At 42.8% G+C, this 19419-nt stretch overlaps 2 protein-coding genes across 2 annotated transcripts; one reads left to right on the top strand and one right to left on the bottom strand.

Annotated features, from left to right (window-relative positions):
* Nucleotides 1-1376: 1376 nt before the first annotated feature.
* Nucleotides 1377-15212, top strand: snrnp200 (small nuclear ribonucleoprotein 200 (U5)). Its single transcript, XM_051421892.1, has 44 exons — nucleotides 1377-1646; nucleotides 1822-1985; nucleotides 2838-3009; nucleotides 3091-3283; nucleotides 3410-3465; nucleotides 3575-3673; nucleotides 3788-3940; nucleotides 4037-4136; nucleotides 4222-4358; nucleotides 4459-4536; nucleotides 4664-4837; nucleotides 4955-5092; nucleotides 5182-5337; nucleotides 5468-5638; nucleotides 5738-5931; nucleotides 6028-6151; nucleotides 6262-6411; nucleotides 6516-6758; nucleotides 6854-7042; nucleotides 7135-7332; nucleotides 7557-7709; nucleotides 7801-7881; nucleotides 8024-8107; nucleotides 8406-8512; nucleotides 8607-8725; nucleotides 8808-8962; nucleotides 9327-9516; nucleotides 9607-9780; nucleotides 9941-10101; nucleotides 10187-10414; nucleotides 10577-10768; nucleotides 10885-11063; nucleotides 11162-11313; nucleotides 11397-11505; nucleotides 11602-11710; nucleotides 11829-12018; nucleotides 12129-12293; nucleotides 12418-12539; nucleotides 12797-12940; nucleotides 13030-13206; nucleotides 13314-13474; nucleotides 14128-14209; nucleotides 14310-14402; nucleotides 14510-15212. The coding sequence occupies exons 1-44, from the start codon at nucleotides 1602-1604 to the stop codon at nucleotides 14657-14659; spliced, it is 6411 nt and encodes a 2136-aa protein (XP_051277852.1). The 5' UTR covers nucleotides 1377-1601; the 3' UTR covers nucleotides 14660-15212.
* On the bottom strand, nucleotides 15213-19192 carry ciao1 (cytosolic iron-sulfur assembly component 1). The gene is made up of 7 exons (XM_051421893.1): nucleotides 18762-19192; nucleotides 17117-17265; nucleotides 16911-17022; nucleotides 16712-16800; nucleotides 16424-16625; nucleotides 16151-16220; nucleotides 15213-15713 (listed from the first exon to the last, which is right to left on the bottom strand). Exons 1-7 carry the CDS (start codon nucleotides 18898-18900, stop codon nucleotides 15479-15481), a joined length of 996 nt encoding a protein of 331 aa, XP_051277853.1. The 5' UTR covers nucleotides 18901-19192; the 3' UTR covers nucleotides 15213-15478.
* Nucleotides 19193-19419: the final 227 nt, after the last annotated feature.

Below are 19419 nucleotides of genomic sequence, written 5' to 3' on the forward strand. Positions count from 1 at the left end.
TTATAACAACGTCATACCTAAATAGAAAATGAATTTGTCTCACTTTTTCAATAGATTGAATTTGGGATGTGGTATCACAGAGACTGTAACTGTGACAACCAACCATCACATCCACAATGTAGTTGTCCTGAGAGGGTTCATTATTTGGGGTTTGATAAGCCTTATCTTACAGAGGCAGATCTAGGGAGGTGGCTAAAAAAGGCCTGACCACCCCAGTTTGGTGTCGAATGCTGTGAAACTTACCACATTTCAGACTAACTTCAATGAAATAAGACTTGTATTTGGAAAAATGTCTGAAGATAAAACACTGTATTGATAATGCCACCTTTAAATATTTCTATTATATGCTTTATTAATGTGCCACTATATGTTTATACTATTACTACTATTATGTGTTTGTTTGCAATTGAATCAGCATATATTTCTGCCTCCCCCTTAAAGTCTCCATGCACCAATTATATTTCTTTAGATCCGCCCCTGCTAATTATAAAAAGCTGGATTTAGCCAAGAATCAAAAGCCAATTGAGGTTTTTTTTTTTTTATATTTGCACTTAATAGTTGCTTTCATTGTATATATATATATATATTCAAATACAAGAAATGTTCCTTGGTAAGTTGATGTATAACAATTAAACATAGAACACTATAAATAAAGATAGAAAAAGAGACCATAAAAGAGACAATATGTACAATATGGCTGAATACTTGAATAAATGAAGAGTTGTACAGGAATGTGCAAATGTGCAAAGTATAAAATTTAGAGGAAAGTGAATTAATTAATCAATCCTGGTGGAGCCTCCTGCCATGGTCCTGCTAGATTTCCATGCCAATGCTGTTGTTGCTGTGCACCTGTCTGTCTGTCTGTCTGTCTCTCTCTCTCTCTCTGTCTCTCTCTCTCTCACCCCAACTGGTCGAGACAGACGACCACCCACCTAGAGCCGGAGGATCTGTCCTAGGTTTCTGCCTTTTAACAGGCAGTTTTTCCTTGCCCTTGTCTCCAAGTGCTCATGGTGGTACTGTTGGGTCTCTGTAAATAATGTTATAAAGAATTCGGTCTAGCTCTATTTGAAAAGTGTCCTGAGATAACTTCTGTTATGAATTGGCGCTGTACAAATAAAATTGAATTGAATTGAATAAAAAAAAAAAAAAAGACATTTCCTAATACTAAAGTTTAAACATTCAATTTCACAACAAACAATAAAACATAAAATACACAATAATATAAAGATACAATACTTATGGTAAAAGTATAAATTATTAGTAGTATTAAAGTCTGTCTTCCCCTCCTGCAACCCACAGGGGGCGCTGCTTGTTTTCCCGCTCTGTGTACCGGGTGTAACATTTGACCCACCGGAAACGGAAACCAGCGGCTTGTTGTGCGCTCGTCGTGTTAGCGCTGCCTTTGTAACGTACGGCGGACGAGAAACAACCTCATGCTACCGACCTAAACACTCTGCACCGATGTCCCCGCTGTCTCTGTAGATAAAGGACGGAGTGAAGTGAACTCTGCGGATGTTGTGAGTCTGCGGGAGTCGGTTCACGTTGAGTAAAAGTGCGGTAAAAAGCTAAAAAAAACCAAAAAAAGAGACTAAACCCGCACCATGGCGGATGTTACTGCCCGTAGCCTGCAGTACGAGTACAAAGCGGTGAGTATGTGTGTAGAGAAACTTATGAAACACCAACACATTCAAAGTTATACATCTATATCAGCTTTTAATACTTATATTTATATTAAACCAACCAGCTGTGTTTTTCCTTGTTGAGTGTTGCGCACACTGTTTTGTGCTGACTGTGTGTTTTTTTTTTTTTTTTGGTTTGTAGAACTCCAACTTGGTGTTACAAGCTGATCGATCTCTGATCGACCGCACACGGAGAGATGAGCCCACCGGAGAGGTGCTGTCCCTGGTGGGGAAGCTGGAGGGGACCAAGATGGGTGACAAGTCTCAGAGGACCAAACCTCAGAAGCTGGAGGAGAGACGAGACAAGTCAGTGTTGTTTTATCAAGTGGAAGCAACATGTTTGTGTTTAGCTTTATTTCATTTAGACAGGGTTCCCCACGCGTCCTGGAACATCTGGAAATTTAGAGACTAGTTTTCCAGTTGTGGAAAGACCTGGAAGTGGATTAAAATAAGCAGATATTCTGGGAATAATCTTAGTTGTCCTGAAAAAAAAAGCCCCTCTCTCATGTCTCCTACGTAAACCTAGATGCGTGGTTTGTTTTAAAGGGCCCAATGTTTACGGCAGGATGCATTAAAGTTATTGTACAGGGCTTGAAACTAACTTTTTCTCCGCCTTCCCAAAACTCAAAAGAACACTAACATTGTTCCACAGCATTTATCAGCCCTGTGAGCACAGATATTGGCCACTGCAGATAATTTTTAAATGCCAAATAATCCGGTCTATCACTAAACTGGACAGACGGTAGCTGTGTGGTATGACACTTCAAAGTGGATTAACCAGATATAAAGCGGAACGGGGAAATGATCTGGTCTTCTGGATTTCTTAAAATGAGTGGGAACCTTGTTAAACTTTGAAAGGAATGAAATCCATTAGGGGGATTTGCTTTGCACGAAGATCATATGAATGTAAACATCATAAAGACATCATCATAAAAAGCATAATTTACTAAGTACATGTTTATTGGTCTTACGGTATCCACTTTAACAAGTACGCTACCTGCAAGAAGTGCTCATAGCTTTAATATTAATTAATTAACTTGGGAAAATGGCTTAAGCATTTATTATGTGATCCATTTTATACACTTCAGTCATGTTATTTCAGTGTTCTGTAAGTGACCATACAATTAATCCCTTTCATCTCTTGTTCTGTCTATACAGGAGGCGAAAAAGAGACGAGGACAGGCACGATATCAACAAAATGAAGGGTTTTACTCTTCTGTCTGAAGGCATTGATGAAATGGTGGGCATCGTGTACAAGCCTAAAACCAAAGAAACCAGAGAGACCTATGAAGTGTTGCTTAGCTTCATCCACGCGGCTTTGGGAGATCAGGTCAGAAAACTTTAACTGTTTTTCCATCAATAACCAACACGTGAAGCTTTTTATTGACCTGGTTATTACATGTCTTTGCAGCCGCGTGATATTCTGTGTGGAGCAGCAGACGAAGTATTAGCTGTGTTGAAGAATGATAAAATGAGGGATAAGGAAAGGCGGCGTGAAGTAGAGCAGCTTCTTGGACCCGCTGATGACACACGCTACCACGTGTTGGTTAATTTGGGCAAGAAGATCACCGATTACGGAGGAGACAAGGATTTACAGAATATGGGTACGTAATAACTATGTAGTATTGTTTACTATTTGTAATAAATAAGTACAGTCTCACATCAACTGTCAGGTTTAAATGAAGATATTCTTTTGATTGCGGACTACATCTACTATGTTTACTTTACAGATGACAACATCGATGAAACGTATGGTGTGAATGTCCAGTTTGAATCTGATGAGGAGGTGAGGCCCTTTTTGCTGCTTCCTACTCTTAAATTATCCCTGATTTGTAGCTCCATACTTCAATTTTAAGCCGAATTTGTCCCATATTTTCTCTTTCCTTGTTATTTAGGAGGGGGATGAAGACCAGTTTGGAGAGGTACGAGACGAACACTCGGATGAAGACAGCGAAGGAGAGGAGGCGGTCGTGAGCGGCATTCTTTCAGCCAATGTAAGTGCAACATCTGAATTACTATTTGTGCTGAATTAAGCCATTATGTTAATATATTTTGTAATTATTGCAAACAACACTACACTTAAGGTTAATAAATTACTCTTCGTTTAGCTTGGTGCCACTGGGGATGTGATGACAGTGAAGAAAAAGGATCTACACCCCCGAGACATCGACGCCTTCTGGCTCCAGCGTCAGCTCAGCCGTTTCTATGACGATGCCATTGTCTCCCAAAAGAAAGCTGATGAAGTCTTAGAAATTCTCAAGGTATGTTTGACATTTCGTCTGCCGGGAGCTTTTTGTTTTGTGCATATGCTTCTGTGTTTGTCAGACTAGCTCATCCATTGTCTCTCTGTATTTCAGACTGCCAGCGATGACAGAGAATGTGAGAACCAGCTGGTGTTGCTGCTTGGCTTCAACACCTTTGACTTCATCAAAATCCTCCGTCAGCACCGTCGCATGAGTAAGTCAGTGGTGTGGAATCATGAAGTTTCAGATTATTGGATCTTTTTGAAGTTTTTAATCACTTTCTTTCCGTTGATATACAGTTCAGTATTGTACCATGCTGGCAAGCGCTCAGAGTGAGGCAGAAAAGGAACGAATCATAGGAAAGATGGAGTCTGATCAGGAACTGTCGAAGATTCTTTACCAGCTGCAGGAGACTGAGAAGGAGGATATTATTCGGGTAAGCCCTCTTGTTTATAAAAGTTTTTTTAAGAAATTGTTGGAAAAAGATTGATTGGTTTTGTCTGTCACGTGTCATTCACGGGTTGTTGTGTTCTTAGGAGGAGCGATCTCGCAGGGAGAGGGTGAGGAAGTCTCGTGTTGATGACATGGAAGCAATGGACATTGACCATGGAGAGGTAAATAATATAACTGTGTTTATATATCAACTGCACATCATACAAGCATCAGTGACGCTGCCACCTGTACTGTATATACACTGAAGTTGACGTGTGGTTTATATTATCCATTCTTCTTCTGCCACAGTCAATGGCCCCTCGACAGTTGCTAGACCTCGAGGACCTGACCTTCACACAGGGAAGCCATTTCATGGCCAACAAGCGTTGCCAGCTGCCAGACGGCTCATTCCGCAAACAGCGCAAAGGTTATGAAGAAGTCCACGTGCCGGCACTCAAACCCAAAGCCTTCTCTGATGATGAGGTTTGTTGGTTCTCTGTCTCATTTTGAAAAGCTTGTCAACGTATACAAAAGTTTCAGTGATGAGCCGTGTTCGAGGTGTGTTCATGTCCATCATTCGTCATATTACTCTGTCAACAGGTGCTTGTTGCCATTGAGAAGTTGCCCAAGTATGCACAGGCTGGGTTTGAAGGGTTCAAAACACTGAACCGCATCCAGAGCAAGCTGTTCAAGACGGCCATGGACACAGATGAGAACCTGTTAGTGTGTGCACCTACGGTAAGCCAAGTTTAAGGCCAAAAGCATTGGGACAGTTTATCTTGAGTGTATTCCCCCTGTATAACTGTGTTCTTCGTTACGGCACACAGGGAGCTGGTAAGACCAATGTTGCTTTGATGGCCATGCTGAGAGAAATTGGAAAACACATAAACCTGGATGGAACCATCAATGTGGACGACTTTAAAATCATCTACATTGCCCCCATGCGCTCACTAGTACAGGAGATGGTGGGAAGCTTTAGTAAGGTGAGCCTCACCTCTGTCCTGCAGAGATTTGTGTATATACAGCTCTACATATAACAGTTCATTTGAAATAAACCAGTTCATTTCAGTCTGTGTGATTTTAGTGATTTACTTACTTTCTCTCTTTTGCCAGCGCTTGGCAAGTTACGGCATCACAGTGTCCGAGCTGACAGGAGACCACCAGCTCTGTAAAGAGGAGATCAACGCCACTCAGATCATCGTCTGCACCCCTGAGAAATGGGACATCATCACCCGTAAAGGTGGAGAGCGTACCTATACCCAGCTTGTGCGGCTCATTATCATTGTAAGTGCTATTAAACACACAGTACAGTACGTGTCTAATTTCATGTGCAGATAATTTGACATAAAACGGTCATGATAACAAGGTGAATGTGTTTTTCAGGATGAAATCCACCTGCTGCATGACGACCGTGGACCCGTGTTGGAATCTCTGGTGGCAAGGACCATCCGCAACGTGGAGCTGACCCAGGAGGATGTTCGTCTGCTGGGCCTCAGTGCCACACTGCCCAACTACGAGGATGTGGCTACCTGCCTGCGAGTGGATCCTGCAAAGGGGCTCTTCTACTTTGACAACAGGTATGCCGTTTGGAGAAAGAGGGTAACACATAAGCAATCATGTTTGTATCTGTTTGGAGGAGGACACTTTCCATAACTGTTTCTTTATGTCTGTAGTTTCCGCCCTGTGCCCCTGGAGCAGACTTATGTTGGCATCACAGAGAAGAAAGCCATCAAGCGTTTCCAGATCATGAACGAGATTGTCTATGAAAAGATAATGGAGCATGCTGGAAAGAACCAGGTGAGTCCCATCTGACTCAAGTGACCTAATTCAGTTTCCTATAAGGAAGAAACGTTGGTCCGTGTGTAACCAGATTTGAGAGACATCTGACGTTCACTTTTCTCCATCAGGTGCTCGTGTTTGTCCACTCCAGGAAGGAGACGGGAAAAACCGCCAGGGCCATAAGAGACATGTGTTTGGAGAAGGACACACTGGGTCTGTTCCTCAGAGAGGGTTCAGCCTCCACTGAAGTGTTGAGAACTGAGGCAGAGCAGTGCAAGGTGAGCGAAGCACTAGCAACAAAATAAGACATGACAGTATTCAAAGTTCTTTTAGTGCTTGATCGTTATCCTGTTAGACTTACACCTGAACCTTCCTCATCTAGAACCTTGAGCTGAAGGATTTGCTGCCTTACGGCTTCGCAATCCACCACGCCGGTATGACCAGAGTGGACCGTACGCTGGTGGAGGATCTGTTTGCTGATCGACACATCCAGGTTCTGGTGTCCACAGCTACTCTGGCTTGGGGTGTCAATCTGCCGGCACACACTGTCATCATCAAAGGTACCCAGGTGTACAGCCCAGAGAAAGGCAGATGGACTGAACTGGGAGCCCTGGACATTTTACAGGTCAGTCTGTGGTGGCTGGATACTAGAGTGCAGGAAAGAGTGATTCATACCTTTTTACTAACAGTAATAACTCTTTTAATTATGTCTTATTTCAGATGCTTGGTCGAGCTGGCCGTCCTCAGTACGACACCAAGGGAGAGGGAATCCTGATCACGTCCCACGGGGAGCTGCAGTACTATCTGTCCCTGCTCAACCAGCAGCTGCCCATAGAGAGTCAGATGGTGGGCAAGCTGCCTGACATGCTCAATGCTGAGATAGTACTGGGCAATGTGCAGAACGTAAAGGTTAGTGGAAAGACACATCAGATGTTTAAGAAGCTGAGCAAGTATTCTCGTTCTTCTACAGCTTCTGTAATTTCATATACTTGTTGTGTCAGGACGCTGTGAACTGGCTCGGCTACACCTACCTGTATGTGCGCATGCTCCGCAACCCCACCTTGTATGGAGTCTCCCACGATGACCGGAGTTCAGACCCCCTACTAGAGAGACGCAGAACGGACCTGGTGCACACAGCGGCCAACGTCCTGGACAAGAACAGCCTCGTCAAATATGACAAGAGGACTGGCAGCTTCCAGGTATGCATATTTATTAGTGATTTTGACCAACCATTAACCATGAACCAACAATTTCCCCTTTTTTGCCAGTTTGGATGTAAAGTATGTCTTAAGTTTTATTCATCATGGTGTTAAAAAGTCTTATTAAACCTGCAGAGACCCTGGTTATCTCTTGATTGTCTTTCAGTGCTGTTGGTGATGAATTGAACTTTTAACACTTTACTTTTTTGCCTCTTTACCTGAAGGTTACAGACCTGGGACGCATTGCCAGTCACTTCTACATCACTCATGACTCCATTCAAACATACAACCAGCTGCTGAAGCCCACGCTCAGTGAGATTGAGCTCTTCAGAGTCTTTTCACTCTCCTCAGAGTTCAGGAACATCACTGTGAGAGAGGTATGGTTGGTCTTCAGTTGTAACCCTCAACAAAACATTCCCATAACATACTAAATCCAATCAAATACTGACATATGGTTATGTCTTTTAGGAGGAGAAGCTGGAGCTGCAGAAGTTGTTGGAAAGAGTTCCTATTCCAGTGAAGGAAAGCATTGAGGAGCCCAGTGCTAAGGTAGCATTCATACCCAGTGATCAGTTTATAAAGATTAACTAAAAAAAGAAGCATTCCTAGTTTTATTCATGACACACACAGTTTATATAATCAGCATTAAATATGTGTCCTGTATTTTTTTTGTTGCGTCTTATCATTTCAGATCAATGTGCTGCTCCAGGCGTTCATCTCTCAACTCAAACTGGAAGGCTTTGCTCTCATGGCTGACATGGTTTACGTTACACAGGTACATGAGGACCGCCTTTCTTTATTGTTTTGGTCAACTTTTAGGTTTTCATTTTTCTCTTTAGAACTGCAGTTTCACACATTTTCCCAACAGCATTTTTTCCTTCAGTTTAGGAATTTTGTGCACATTATATACCCTGATATGATTGAAAGAAATTTAATATGGGTTTTCTGCCAAACATAACTTTCCATAATTACTGTTTAATTCATATTAATAATGAAATAAACTTTGAGAAAACATCAAGTTTTTGTTCTTAAAATGAAGCTGTCGTGAGATTGATTTTCTTTCTTTCTTTCAGAGTGCTGGAAGATTAATGCGAGCCATATTTGAGATTGTACTCAACAGAGGCTGGGCTCAACTGACAGACAAGACCATGAATCTTTGCAAGATGATTGACAAGAGAATGTAAGGCTGCAATTATTTCCTCTCCAAGCCAGGCTATGCTGTGTTTTGTTGGCCATGACAGGCAGCTGATAATCTGTATTCCGGTTCTCCACAGGTGGCAGTCGATGTCTCCACTGAGACAGTTCAAGAAGCTGCCAGAGGAGGTGATCAAGAAGATCGAGAAGAAAAACTTCCCCTTTGAGCGCCTCTATGACCTCAACCACAATGAGATCGGTGAGTTCTCTTCCTCCACAACATGCTCGCTGAATCCCTCCCTCAGCCTGGAGAGTAATTAAAAGTGTGTTTTATTTGTCAGGTGAGCTCATCCGAATGCCCAAAATGGGGAAGACCATCCACAAATACGTCCACCAGTTCCCCAAGCTGGACCTGGCAGTCCATCTGCAGCCTATCACCCGCTCTACACTGAAAGTGGAGCTCACCATCACGCCCGACTTCCAGTGGGATGATAAGGTCAGTAGTTAGACCCATGATGCTCTGCACCTACACTATCTATAGCTGTTTTCCGTAGTCTGACGGAAAAAGAGTTGTCCATAAGACTTTTCTATGAGTTAATGCACTTAATGGGAGATGAAAACGCATATCAAACATTTAACTCCTCATCACTCCAATGGCTCTAAATACAACCATGATTGTTCCAAACAGATCTGATGTAACCTTCCTCACAATTAATACATGAAACAAATAGAAATGTCATATTTTCATCCTGTTTTCTGCATTATGTTACACAGTTTGAGGTTCTGTTAGAATTAGTGATACATTTGGATTGGCACACAGCTTCTGTTTTTTTCCTGACAAACATAATTTTCACCATTAGATTCACGGATCATCTGAGGCTTTCTGGATCCTGGTTGAGGATGTGGACAGTGAGGTCATCCTCCACCACGAGTACTTCCTGCTCAAAGCCAAGTACGCCCAGGACGAACACCTTGTGACTTTCTTCGTCCCAGTGTTCGAGCCTCTGCCACCACAGTACTTCATCCGTGTCGTCTCAGACCGATGGCTCTGTAAGTAACCTGATTGAATTGTGTATTATAGAAGGTATGTATATGAAGGCATATGGACTAAGTGCTTTACTTTTTCTGTTTCTTTCTCAGCCTGTGAGACTCAGCTCCCAGTATCCTTCCGTCACCTGATCCTACCAGAGAAATACCCCCCACCTACTGAGCTGCTGGACCTGCAGCCGCTGCCTGTCACCGCTCTCAGGAACTCTGCCTTTGAGGCTCTCTACCAGAACAAGTTCCCCTTCTTCAACCCCATTCAGACACAAGGTAAAGAACGAGATAAAGCCGAGTGTGCTACTCTGTACTCCATCATGTATTTCCATCATCATTTAATCAAAAGACTTCGCCCTGCATGTTTCCATTGTCTCAGTTCACCATTCATTTCGTATCATTTCTTGACTGAGTTGCATTGTTTCTGTGCCTCCAGTGTTCAACGCGGTGTACAACAGTGATGATAATGTGTTTGTTGGAGCTCCCACTGGCAGTGGAAAGACCATCTGTGCTGAGTTTGCTATTCTGAGGATGCTGCTGCACAACGCAGAAGGTCGCTGTGTGTACATCACCCCGATGGAAGCACTGGCTGAACAGGTACGAAGCCATTTAGAAGTTGGAAGCGTGATTATATCAACACTTTTCCCATCCAACATAATTAATAATTCTGTTCATCTTTTAGGTGTTTATCGATTGGCATCAGAAGTTCCAGGACATCCTGAACAAAAAGGTGGTGCTGCTGACGGGAGAAACGAGCACAGATCTGAAGCTCTTGGGGAAAGGTGACATCATTGTCAGTACCCCCGACAAATGGGACATCCTGTCTCGTCGCTGGAAACAAAGGAAGAACGTCCAAAACGTCAGCCTTTTCGTCGTGGATGAAACACACCTGATCGGAGGAGAAAATGGAGTAAGTGCTGCTTTATTTCAGTGATTTTATGTCATATACATTAGGTGTGTACTGCAATAGTAATATTTGTTTCTTAATTAACAGTAAGGTTAAGTAACTTCAGTAGGTTTAGTGCCATTAATGGTTCACAGGATAATCATGTCCTTTGTTTCTTTTCATTAGCCCGTGTTAGAGGTCATCTGCTCCAGGATGAGGTACATCTCCTCTCAGATTGAGCGTCCCATCCGCATCGTCGCCCTCAGCTCCTCCTTGTCCAACGCCAAAGACGTGGCCCACTGGCTGGGCTGCAGCACCACAGCCACGTTCAACTTCCACCCCAACGTCAGGCCTGTGCCTCTGGAGCTGCACATCCAGGTCTGTTAACAGTGTGCTAGTCAACAATTTCAAACAAAGCAAATGTGTACACAAACATAGAGACATAAATTCATATCCAGCTTCTGATTTGCTGTTAACTCTTCTGGTCTGTTTAGGGCTTCAATGTGAGTCACACTCAGACTCGCCTGCTGTCCATGGCTAAGCCGGTATATCACGCCATCATGAAGCACTCTCCCTCCAAGCCGGCCGTGGTGTTCGTCCCGTCCCGCAGACAGACTCGCCTCACAGCCATCGACATCCTGACTTTCTGCGCTGCCGATGTGGTTCCTCAGAGGTCAGTCGCTACAGTGATATCATAGGTGGTGATAGTGCTGGTTTTTGCCATTACATATTGATGCTGTGGCTGCAGAATAACAGTTTGTCTCTCTGTAGGTTCTTGCACTGCACTGAGAAAGACCTGGCTCCATTCCTGGACAAAATAAATGACCCAACTCTGAAAGAGACCGTGGCCAACGGCGTGGGCTACCTGCACGAGGGCCTCTCTGCGACTGAGCGCAAAATAGTGGAGCAGCTCTTCAACTCAGGTTTGACTCACTCCTGCTCTGCACTTTCAGCTTGGTCTATGAAAGTTTTTAGGTTTATAATTATCTTCCTCTCCTTTTTACAGGCGCTGTTCAGGTGGTGGTGTCCTCTCGTTCACTCTGCTGGGGCATCAACATCTCTGCACACCTTGTCATTGTCATGGACACTCAGTACTACAACGGCAAAATCCACGCGTAAGTTCTCCCACTAGCTTGCTTCTCTCATTATACCGTAACTAATACGTATTGTGTCGGTGACATTCTCCTCCTGTTTCCGCTCTTTCTCTCAAGATATGTGGACTATCCCATATATGACGTCCTCCAGATGGTGGGCAAGGCGAACAGACCCATGCTGGATGACGAGGGCCGCTGTGTCATTATGTGCCAGGGCTCCAAGAAGGTAAAAAGACCTCTGTTATTTCTGTCTTGTTCCCTTTTGAAGACAGACAGTGACTTGTGCTAAAGCAATGACTGTGTGACAGTAAGAACAAACCAGTTTCTTTTTCTTTTCTTGATAGGACTTCTTCAAGAAGTTCCTCTACGAGCCGCTGCCAGTGGAGTCTCACTTGGACCACTGCCTCCACGACCACTTCAATGCTGAGATTGTCACCAAGACTGTGGAGAACAAGCAGGACGCCGTGGACTACCTGACGTGGACATTCCTCTACCGCCGTATGACCCAGAACCCCAACTACTACAACCTGCAAGGTGAGTCTGAAAGAACAGTTTTAAGGGGGAGAATAAATATGGTTTTACTTGTACCCCATCAGATGTTGGGAACAACCTATAAATATCCTGTTTTGTGTTTACATTGGCAGGCATGTCCCATCGTCACCTGTCAGACCACCTGTCTGAGCTGGTGGAGCACACGTTACATGACCTGGAGCAGTCCAAGTGCATCAGCATAGAGGACGAGATGGATGTAGCACCGCTCAATTTGGGCATGATCGCTGCCTACTACTACATCAACTACACCACCATCGGTTTGTGCCAGAACAACTGTCCTATCGCACTAAAAATAATAAAAAGTCATGGATACTTTTATGTAATGAAAAATGTAATGAACTCCTCACACATAACTGACTTGGTGTCTCTTGTGTTTTGCAGAGTTGTTCAGCATGTCCCTGAATGCCAAGACAAAGATCCGTGGGTTGATTGAGATCATCTCCAATGCTGCCGAGTACAAGAACATTCCCATAAGACATCACGAGGATGCACTTCTCCGACAGGTAAACAAACAACACTGACAGAACTCAAACATGACTGACCTCATAACATAGTAACATTAACACTTTCCTACAAAGTTGGTACGTTGAAACTAGAACTGTAGTTTGATTAAAACATTTGACCAATTCATCACACTTTAACCTTTAGTGAAACTTTCCACATAAAACATCTGTCTCCATCCTTGAGCTAGAAAAACATTTTAAATGAATCGCACCAGTTGAAACTGATTGTGTTGGAACAATTTATTTTTGTGTTTCAGTTGGCACAGAAGGTGCCTCACAAGCTGAACAACCCGAAGTTCAACGATCCCCACGTAAAGACCAACCTGCTGCTGCAAGCCCACCTCTCCAGGATGCAGCTGAGTGCCGAGCTGCAGTCGGACACAGAGGAGATCCTGAGCAAGGTACACATTTATGGTGATTTTGGAGGGTGAATAAACTCGAATTTCTTGTTTCCTGCTGCATATTTAACCCGCGTGTTGTGTGTTTGTAGGCGGTTCGTCTGATCCAGGCCTGCGTCGACGTGCTGTCCAGTAACGGCTGGCTGAGTCCCGCACTTGCCGCTATGGAGCTGGCTCAGATGGTCACCCAGGCCATGTGGTCCAAGGACTCGTACCTCAAACAGCTGCCCTTCTTCACCGGAGAGCACATCAAGCGCTGCACGGACAAGGTACATCAGTGTTTGCTCTTTCTACATAATGTGCTTCATAAAATCTAGATCTCGCTTCAACACTAATGGACACAACCCGTTCTATAAATCCCTGCTCTTTTCACTAGGGTGTGGAGAGTATCTTTGACATCATGGAAATGGAGGATGAAGACAGAACTGCGTTGCTGCAGCTCTCAGACATCCAGATGGCAGATGTGGCTCGCTTCTGTAACCGCTACCCCAACATCGAGCTGTCCTACGAAGTGGCAGAAAAGGACAACATCAAGAGGTATGTGTGGGTTCTGTCAGCAGACTGAATGACTACATACAGTCCAGGGCTGTACCCGGTTCGTTAAATTAAATTGGATTTAGCTGATCAATATAAAGACAGAAACATGAGGCTACATTATTGTCACGTTTTAGCCTAAATTTCTTCATCATGTGAAAAGATTTCCAGTCAGAGAAAGTTAAAGTGTGCATACTGCTCATATTTTAGTTATAAAATCTCAGTAAATGTCTCTTGGCTCTGGCTGCTGACCGTGCTGTCAATCACTTCTGTCACTTAGAAGTTTTACCGCCGTCTGGTTCAAAAGTTTTACTTTACTGACAGTCAGCACCGGAGCAGAGAGCATCCACTGTCCCGCTGCCCTCCAGTCTTCTCTGCTTTCATCGCAGAATGTTTTGTGGTTTGTGGCCATTTTGAACCTCTGTAAAGTTTACAGCCCGCCATGCTGTTGCTCTGCTGATTTTTGCCCCCGGGTCTGACTGATGAATCAAATCAGCGTCTTTTAGGGGGCAGCACTAATTCATAATGTTGCAAAGGAAGAAATACAGAAGTTTAACAGCTGCTTGTCGAGGATAATGGTGTCTATTTTTCATAATTTTCCTCCCACATTGTTACTTTTGCCACATGCTGATGTATATTTCCATGTTTCCTCACAGTGGCAGTCCAGTTCTGGTTCAGGTTCAGCTGGAGAGAGAGGAGGAGGTGACTGGGCCTGTCATCGCACCTCTCTTCCCTCAGGTAAATGCACTGTGTTCTTGCATTTCCAAGAGTCTCTATGATCATTTCTTTCCCCATTTACACATAATGACCGTTCTGTAAATGTTTCCCATTGTTGCAGAAACGCGAGGAGGGCTGGTGGGTGGTGATCGGAGACCCCAAGAGTAACAGCCTTATCTCTATCAAGAGGCTGACTCTCCAGCAGAAAGCAAAGGTCAGTGAGAGCCGCCCACTGCAATGATATCTCACCACCAAAAATAAACACTTTAAACCAACAGAGAATCCTCACGTTGTGTATCGCTCATCTTCCCCCCTCCGCAGGTCAAGTTGGACTTCGTTGCACCAGCGATGGGCGTTCATAACTACACCCTGTACTTCATGAGTGACGCATACATGGGTTGCGACCAGGAGTACAAGTTCAGCGCGGATGTGAAGGAGGCTGACAGCGAGGGAGACAGTGATTCAGACTAATCAGTAACTTGCAGTCTCCTGCGTTTTGTTTTATATTGAAGAGGGATGGGTAGGTGTTTTTTTTTTTTTTACTGTAGATATTCAGCCTGATTCATGTCCCTTCTCTTTGTCATTATCACCTCTACTCTTGTGAAAAACGTCATTTTATTCAATACGTTTGTGTCAGTTTAAATCACCTGAATGATGTACACCAGTCCAGAATTATAGTGTACAGGATCGGTTTACAGTTAATATAATCAGACATGTATTACAGGTACATGGCAAACTGCGCTCACTGTTGTAATGAAGCCCCAATCTGGTTCTGAGTGTATTAAGTACATAAAAATTTGTGCTTACTGATTGCTTACTTTTTAGGTCTGACAGGAATTTTGATGATTTATAAAAAAACAAAAACAAATACAAATCCAGATTGGGTCTTTAAATACTTTAAACTGTCCATGTTGTATTTTTGGACTTTGTTTTTGTTGTGAAATCAAATTCTTGGACTGGTGGAGATGTTTTTAGTATGATGTGCTGTCTGGAATATTTTTTGCAATAAAGAGAAGCCACATAATTGTTTTTTTATATTCTCTTTATTTATATAAACATTAATTGTCAATAAAATCTTAATTAAGCTGTTATAAAGAAATATGTAGACTCACAGAAAGCACAAGATGCACTGAAAGCGTTATTGTCAGTTTAGAATTGTAACATGATGTGTTTATAAACTGTTATTAAGCTGAATCCTTGCGGAGCTATGAGAAGCTGTAAAAGCTGAATGAAGAATATGCGTGGTGACCACAGTTCCCAGTGTAACTCAGTGAGGGGCCAGTTGAGCGCTCAGTCTTCCTCGTGGAACCTCCAGATGGAGATGTCTCCTTCATCGCTGCAGGAGGCCAGGAGTCCCGCCTCCTTTGGGTTCCAGGCGACGCAGTTGACGTCCTGGCTGTGAGCTTTGGTCGCCTGAGCGGCCAGCGAGAACACCGGCTGGTCTGGATCGGACGCCTCGTCCTCCTTAAACACTCGCACTGCGTCATCACCGCAGGCGGTAGCCAGGGCGCCGGTCAGCCGACACCTGAACGAGGGATAAAAGTTCTCAGTTTGAGCTTATAAGAGGACAGATTCAGGCGCATGCAGACATAAATGGGGAGAGGTTTCACTATTCGACTCAACCGCAACAAATTAAAGTATACAATTCAACCTTTCTTAATTGTGGTGAAAACTGGGGACATTGTAGTGTTTTCCAGATATTTGTAGTTGTGTTTTGTGTTTTCTACATTATGTCAATTTACCACCAATAATAAGGAAGGGTGAGTGTCTTTACAATTAAATGCCACATTTTTAAACAGGTTATGCCAATAATATGTAATGGATAACGCCCGACGAGGTGTTCATCATCAGAATTAATGTACAACGTGGAGCGTACAGACAGTTGACACTGATGAGATAACCTTAATGGATGAGCAGACTGATCCACAGAGTATACAGACAATATATAAAGATGAGTCTTACCAGGCGACATCGTACACCGTTCGTTTGTGGTACCCAGACAGAGTGCACACACACTTCCACGACAAGTCTCCTGTTTAACAAGCAGAGCAGGAACAAAAGGTTGAGATAAAATAATCCACCAATATCATCCAGTAGCGCTGAATATCATATCAATAACATTTAAAATTATATCTAGTCCTGTCACTGATTGGATATTATGTTTTGTTAAAGAGTTTTCTGATTATTAGACTTTATTTATCAGAAGAATAATCCTGCCCACCACTAACAACTCACCCTGTCCACTTTCATTTGGATACTCCTTCCAGATCTTCACGGTGCGGTCGTCGCTGCACGAGGCCAACCTCTGTCCACTTCCATCAAAAGCCAAACTCCAGACTGTGGACGTGTGTCCTTGCAAGGTGGCTCGGCACTCCCAGTCGTCATCCTCTTCCTTGTAAATACAAACGTTGTTGTCGTAGCTCGCTGAAGCCAGGAGCTGTACGAACACATGGAGAACAACGTAGTAAGATTACGGTGCGACAAAGCGAGGAATGACTGTGAGCGGAGAAGAGTGGGACCTACCTCCTGGGTCGGGTGCCACACAACATGCTTGACATCTTGTGTGTGGGAGTTTACGACGGTCACACACTCGTACTCGTCTTCTTCGTCCACTGTGGAACACAAAAGGGAGAGACACACACACACACACACATCAGTCGGTTTGTTGATTTCCCTGCCGTGCATCTGAGGCGGTGACACACTGTATAAGTTTAACACAAACCTTCCCAGACCCAGACGCTCTTGTCTCGGCTACACGTTGCCAGCAGGTTCCCTGAAGGGGCCCACGCCACACACTTGACCTCATTTTCATGTCCTTCCAGCACGGTCAAACTCTAGAAGACAAGGAAAAGGAACTGTGGGTAAAATCCACATACGGCGCAGCATATTTCTAAGAGAAGATAAAAAAAAAATAAAATAAAATCTAACCTCAAAATCCTCGTTGTTCTTTTTCCAGATGCACGTGGTTGCGTCAAAGCTGGCAGAGGCCAGATATTTCCCGCAGGGAGACCACGCCACTTTCCTCACGGTGCGCTGGTGTCCGTCCTGAAGCACACTCTTACAGATCCAAGAGTCACCTAAAAGAGGCCATCAGAGATATATGGATGTACCGTTTATACTGGAGCTGCAATGAACAGTCGGTTAATCGATTACTAACTATTTGGATAATCTTTTGAGTACTTTTTTTTTAAAAAGAAAAATGTCAAATTTCTCTGGTTTCAGCTTCTCAAGTGTGATTTTTTTCTGGTTTCTTTACTTCTCTGTGACAGTAAACTGAATATCTTTGAGTTGTGGACAAAACAAGACATTAGAAGACGTCACCTCGGGCTTTGGGAAACAGTGATTATTCATTATTCTGCATTTTATAGACCAAACTACAAATAGATGAATCAATTCAATAATGAAAATACTTGTTAGTTGCAGCTCTAGTTTATACAAGGGTGGCCGTCCCTTTAATTTCTCTTAATAAACATTGAGGGCAATTTTAAATATTAATGTGTTGCTTTATGGCAAAATAGATTTACACGATTGTTGCATTGATGTAACGTGTTGTTTGTTTTTTTAGGTAGTTAATGAATAAAATTTGCCAAAAACAGATATTTCTGTATTATTATTTTATCTAAGCAGTGTTTTCTCTGTTGAATTACCAAAAAATAATAAATTAATATTAAAATGTTGTTATTTTACTGTATTTGTATTATATTTTTAAATTATTATCTCGTTATTTCTCTCTATTATGATCCACACTCGCTCTGTGACGCACTTTGAACTGAACTAACCTATACATAACCAATCTATATAAATAAAGTTTAACTGATTTATATAATTGTATATATTACACCATGATAAAGGATTTTATCCATAGCAGCCACATATAACCTGGAGTACCAATAAATCAAATAATTTAACATTTTAACTCACAGAACCAGAAATTAAGATGAACTTTGGTTATAAACCCTCTAAATATCCACTGTCTAATAACACAATGCCATATACAGTCCAATATATTTATCTTTATTTATCCTCTATACAGTTATCTACATTTATCTTATTTGATTTTACTTTTATTCTTATCTCTACTTTCTATATTTATCTAAGAGTTTATTGTCTATCTTATACTGTACTTTGTTATACCTCTTTTATTCTCTATATAAATGTTTTGTAAGCTGCTGGAAATCCAATTTCCTTGAGGGAGTCATCCCAAAGGGATCAATAAATCGAAGTCTAAGTCTAAATAACAAATAAATCTGCTGTTTTGTTTCACTCATTATCACATTTTAACTACTCCCATACCAGATATTATACATAGAAATGGAAGTGAAGTTCATATACAATGATTTAAAGTGTTTTCACTGTTTTTATTGAGAAAAAAAGGATAAAAAATAATATAAAAACCATCTAAATTTTTTTTAAAACAGTCACACGAGAGAGAACTGAAGCATTAAATACCATTATATTATTAATCTATATTATAAGAGCTGTAATAAGCGATGAGAAGACATCCTAAGAGTCATAATAAAGTTATTTAATCTGGAAGTAAACAGTCTCTCGCTCCATGTTGTTGACGGCTCACCTTCTCGTCCCCATATCCGGATGGCCTTGTCACCGCCGCACGAAGCCAGCAGCGTCCCGGACGGGCTCCAGCTGACGAACCAGCACCGGGAGTCCGGGTGTGCGCTCAGCTTCTGGACCAGGGTCAAAGCCTCCTTCATCTCCGAGCCTGGTGGGGGTTTTGTTTTTCTTTTTTCTGAGCCGCTGTGGCTTCCGTCCGCCAGGCGGTTAACTGACGCGGAGATTAATCCGCCGTCACAAACGAACACGACGCGCTGTAACGGTCCGCGCAAACAAGCAGTGCGTTACTAAACTACGGCGCAGCGTGTCGGCTGCACTTGGACTCGGAAGGGAATTAATATATTTGCGCCCGAGAACAAAGTGCAAAAGTTCACACACACAACCATGTCGGAAATGCCGCCATCTTGGCTCGTTAGGTGCTTTGCTTCTTCTTCGTTGGGCTTTAATGGTGTAGACTAGCTTGTAAGGCGCATTACCGCCACCTACCGGACTGTTGAGGCGCAGTGGTTTACAGTACAGTATATTTATAGCAGTGCACTTTTCCCTCCCTTTTCTATGTTTATATATATATATACTGTTTGTATTATATATTATAATTTAGTAAACTGACTGACATATTTAACAATATATTTCATTTTATATTACAAACTGTACAATGG

The sequence above is a fragment of the Dicentrarchus labrax genome, unplaced genomic scaffold (assembly GCF_905237075.1).
Source record: "Dicentrarchus labrax unplaced genomic scaffold, dlabrax2021, whole genome shotgun sequence".
NCBI lineage: Eukaryota > Metazoa > Chordata > Actinopteri > Moronidae > Dicentrarchus > Dicentrarchus labrax.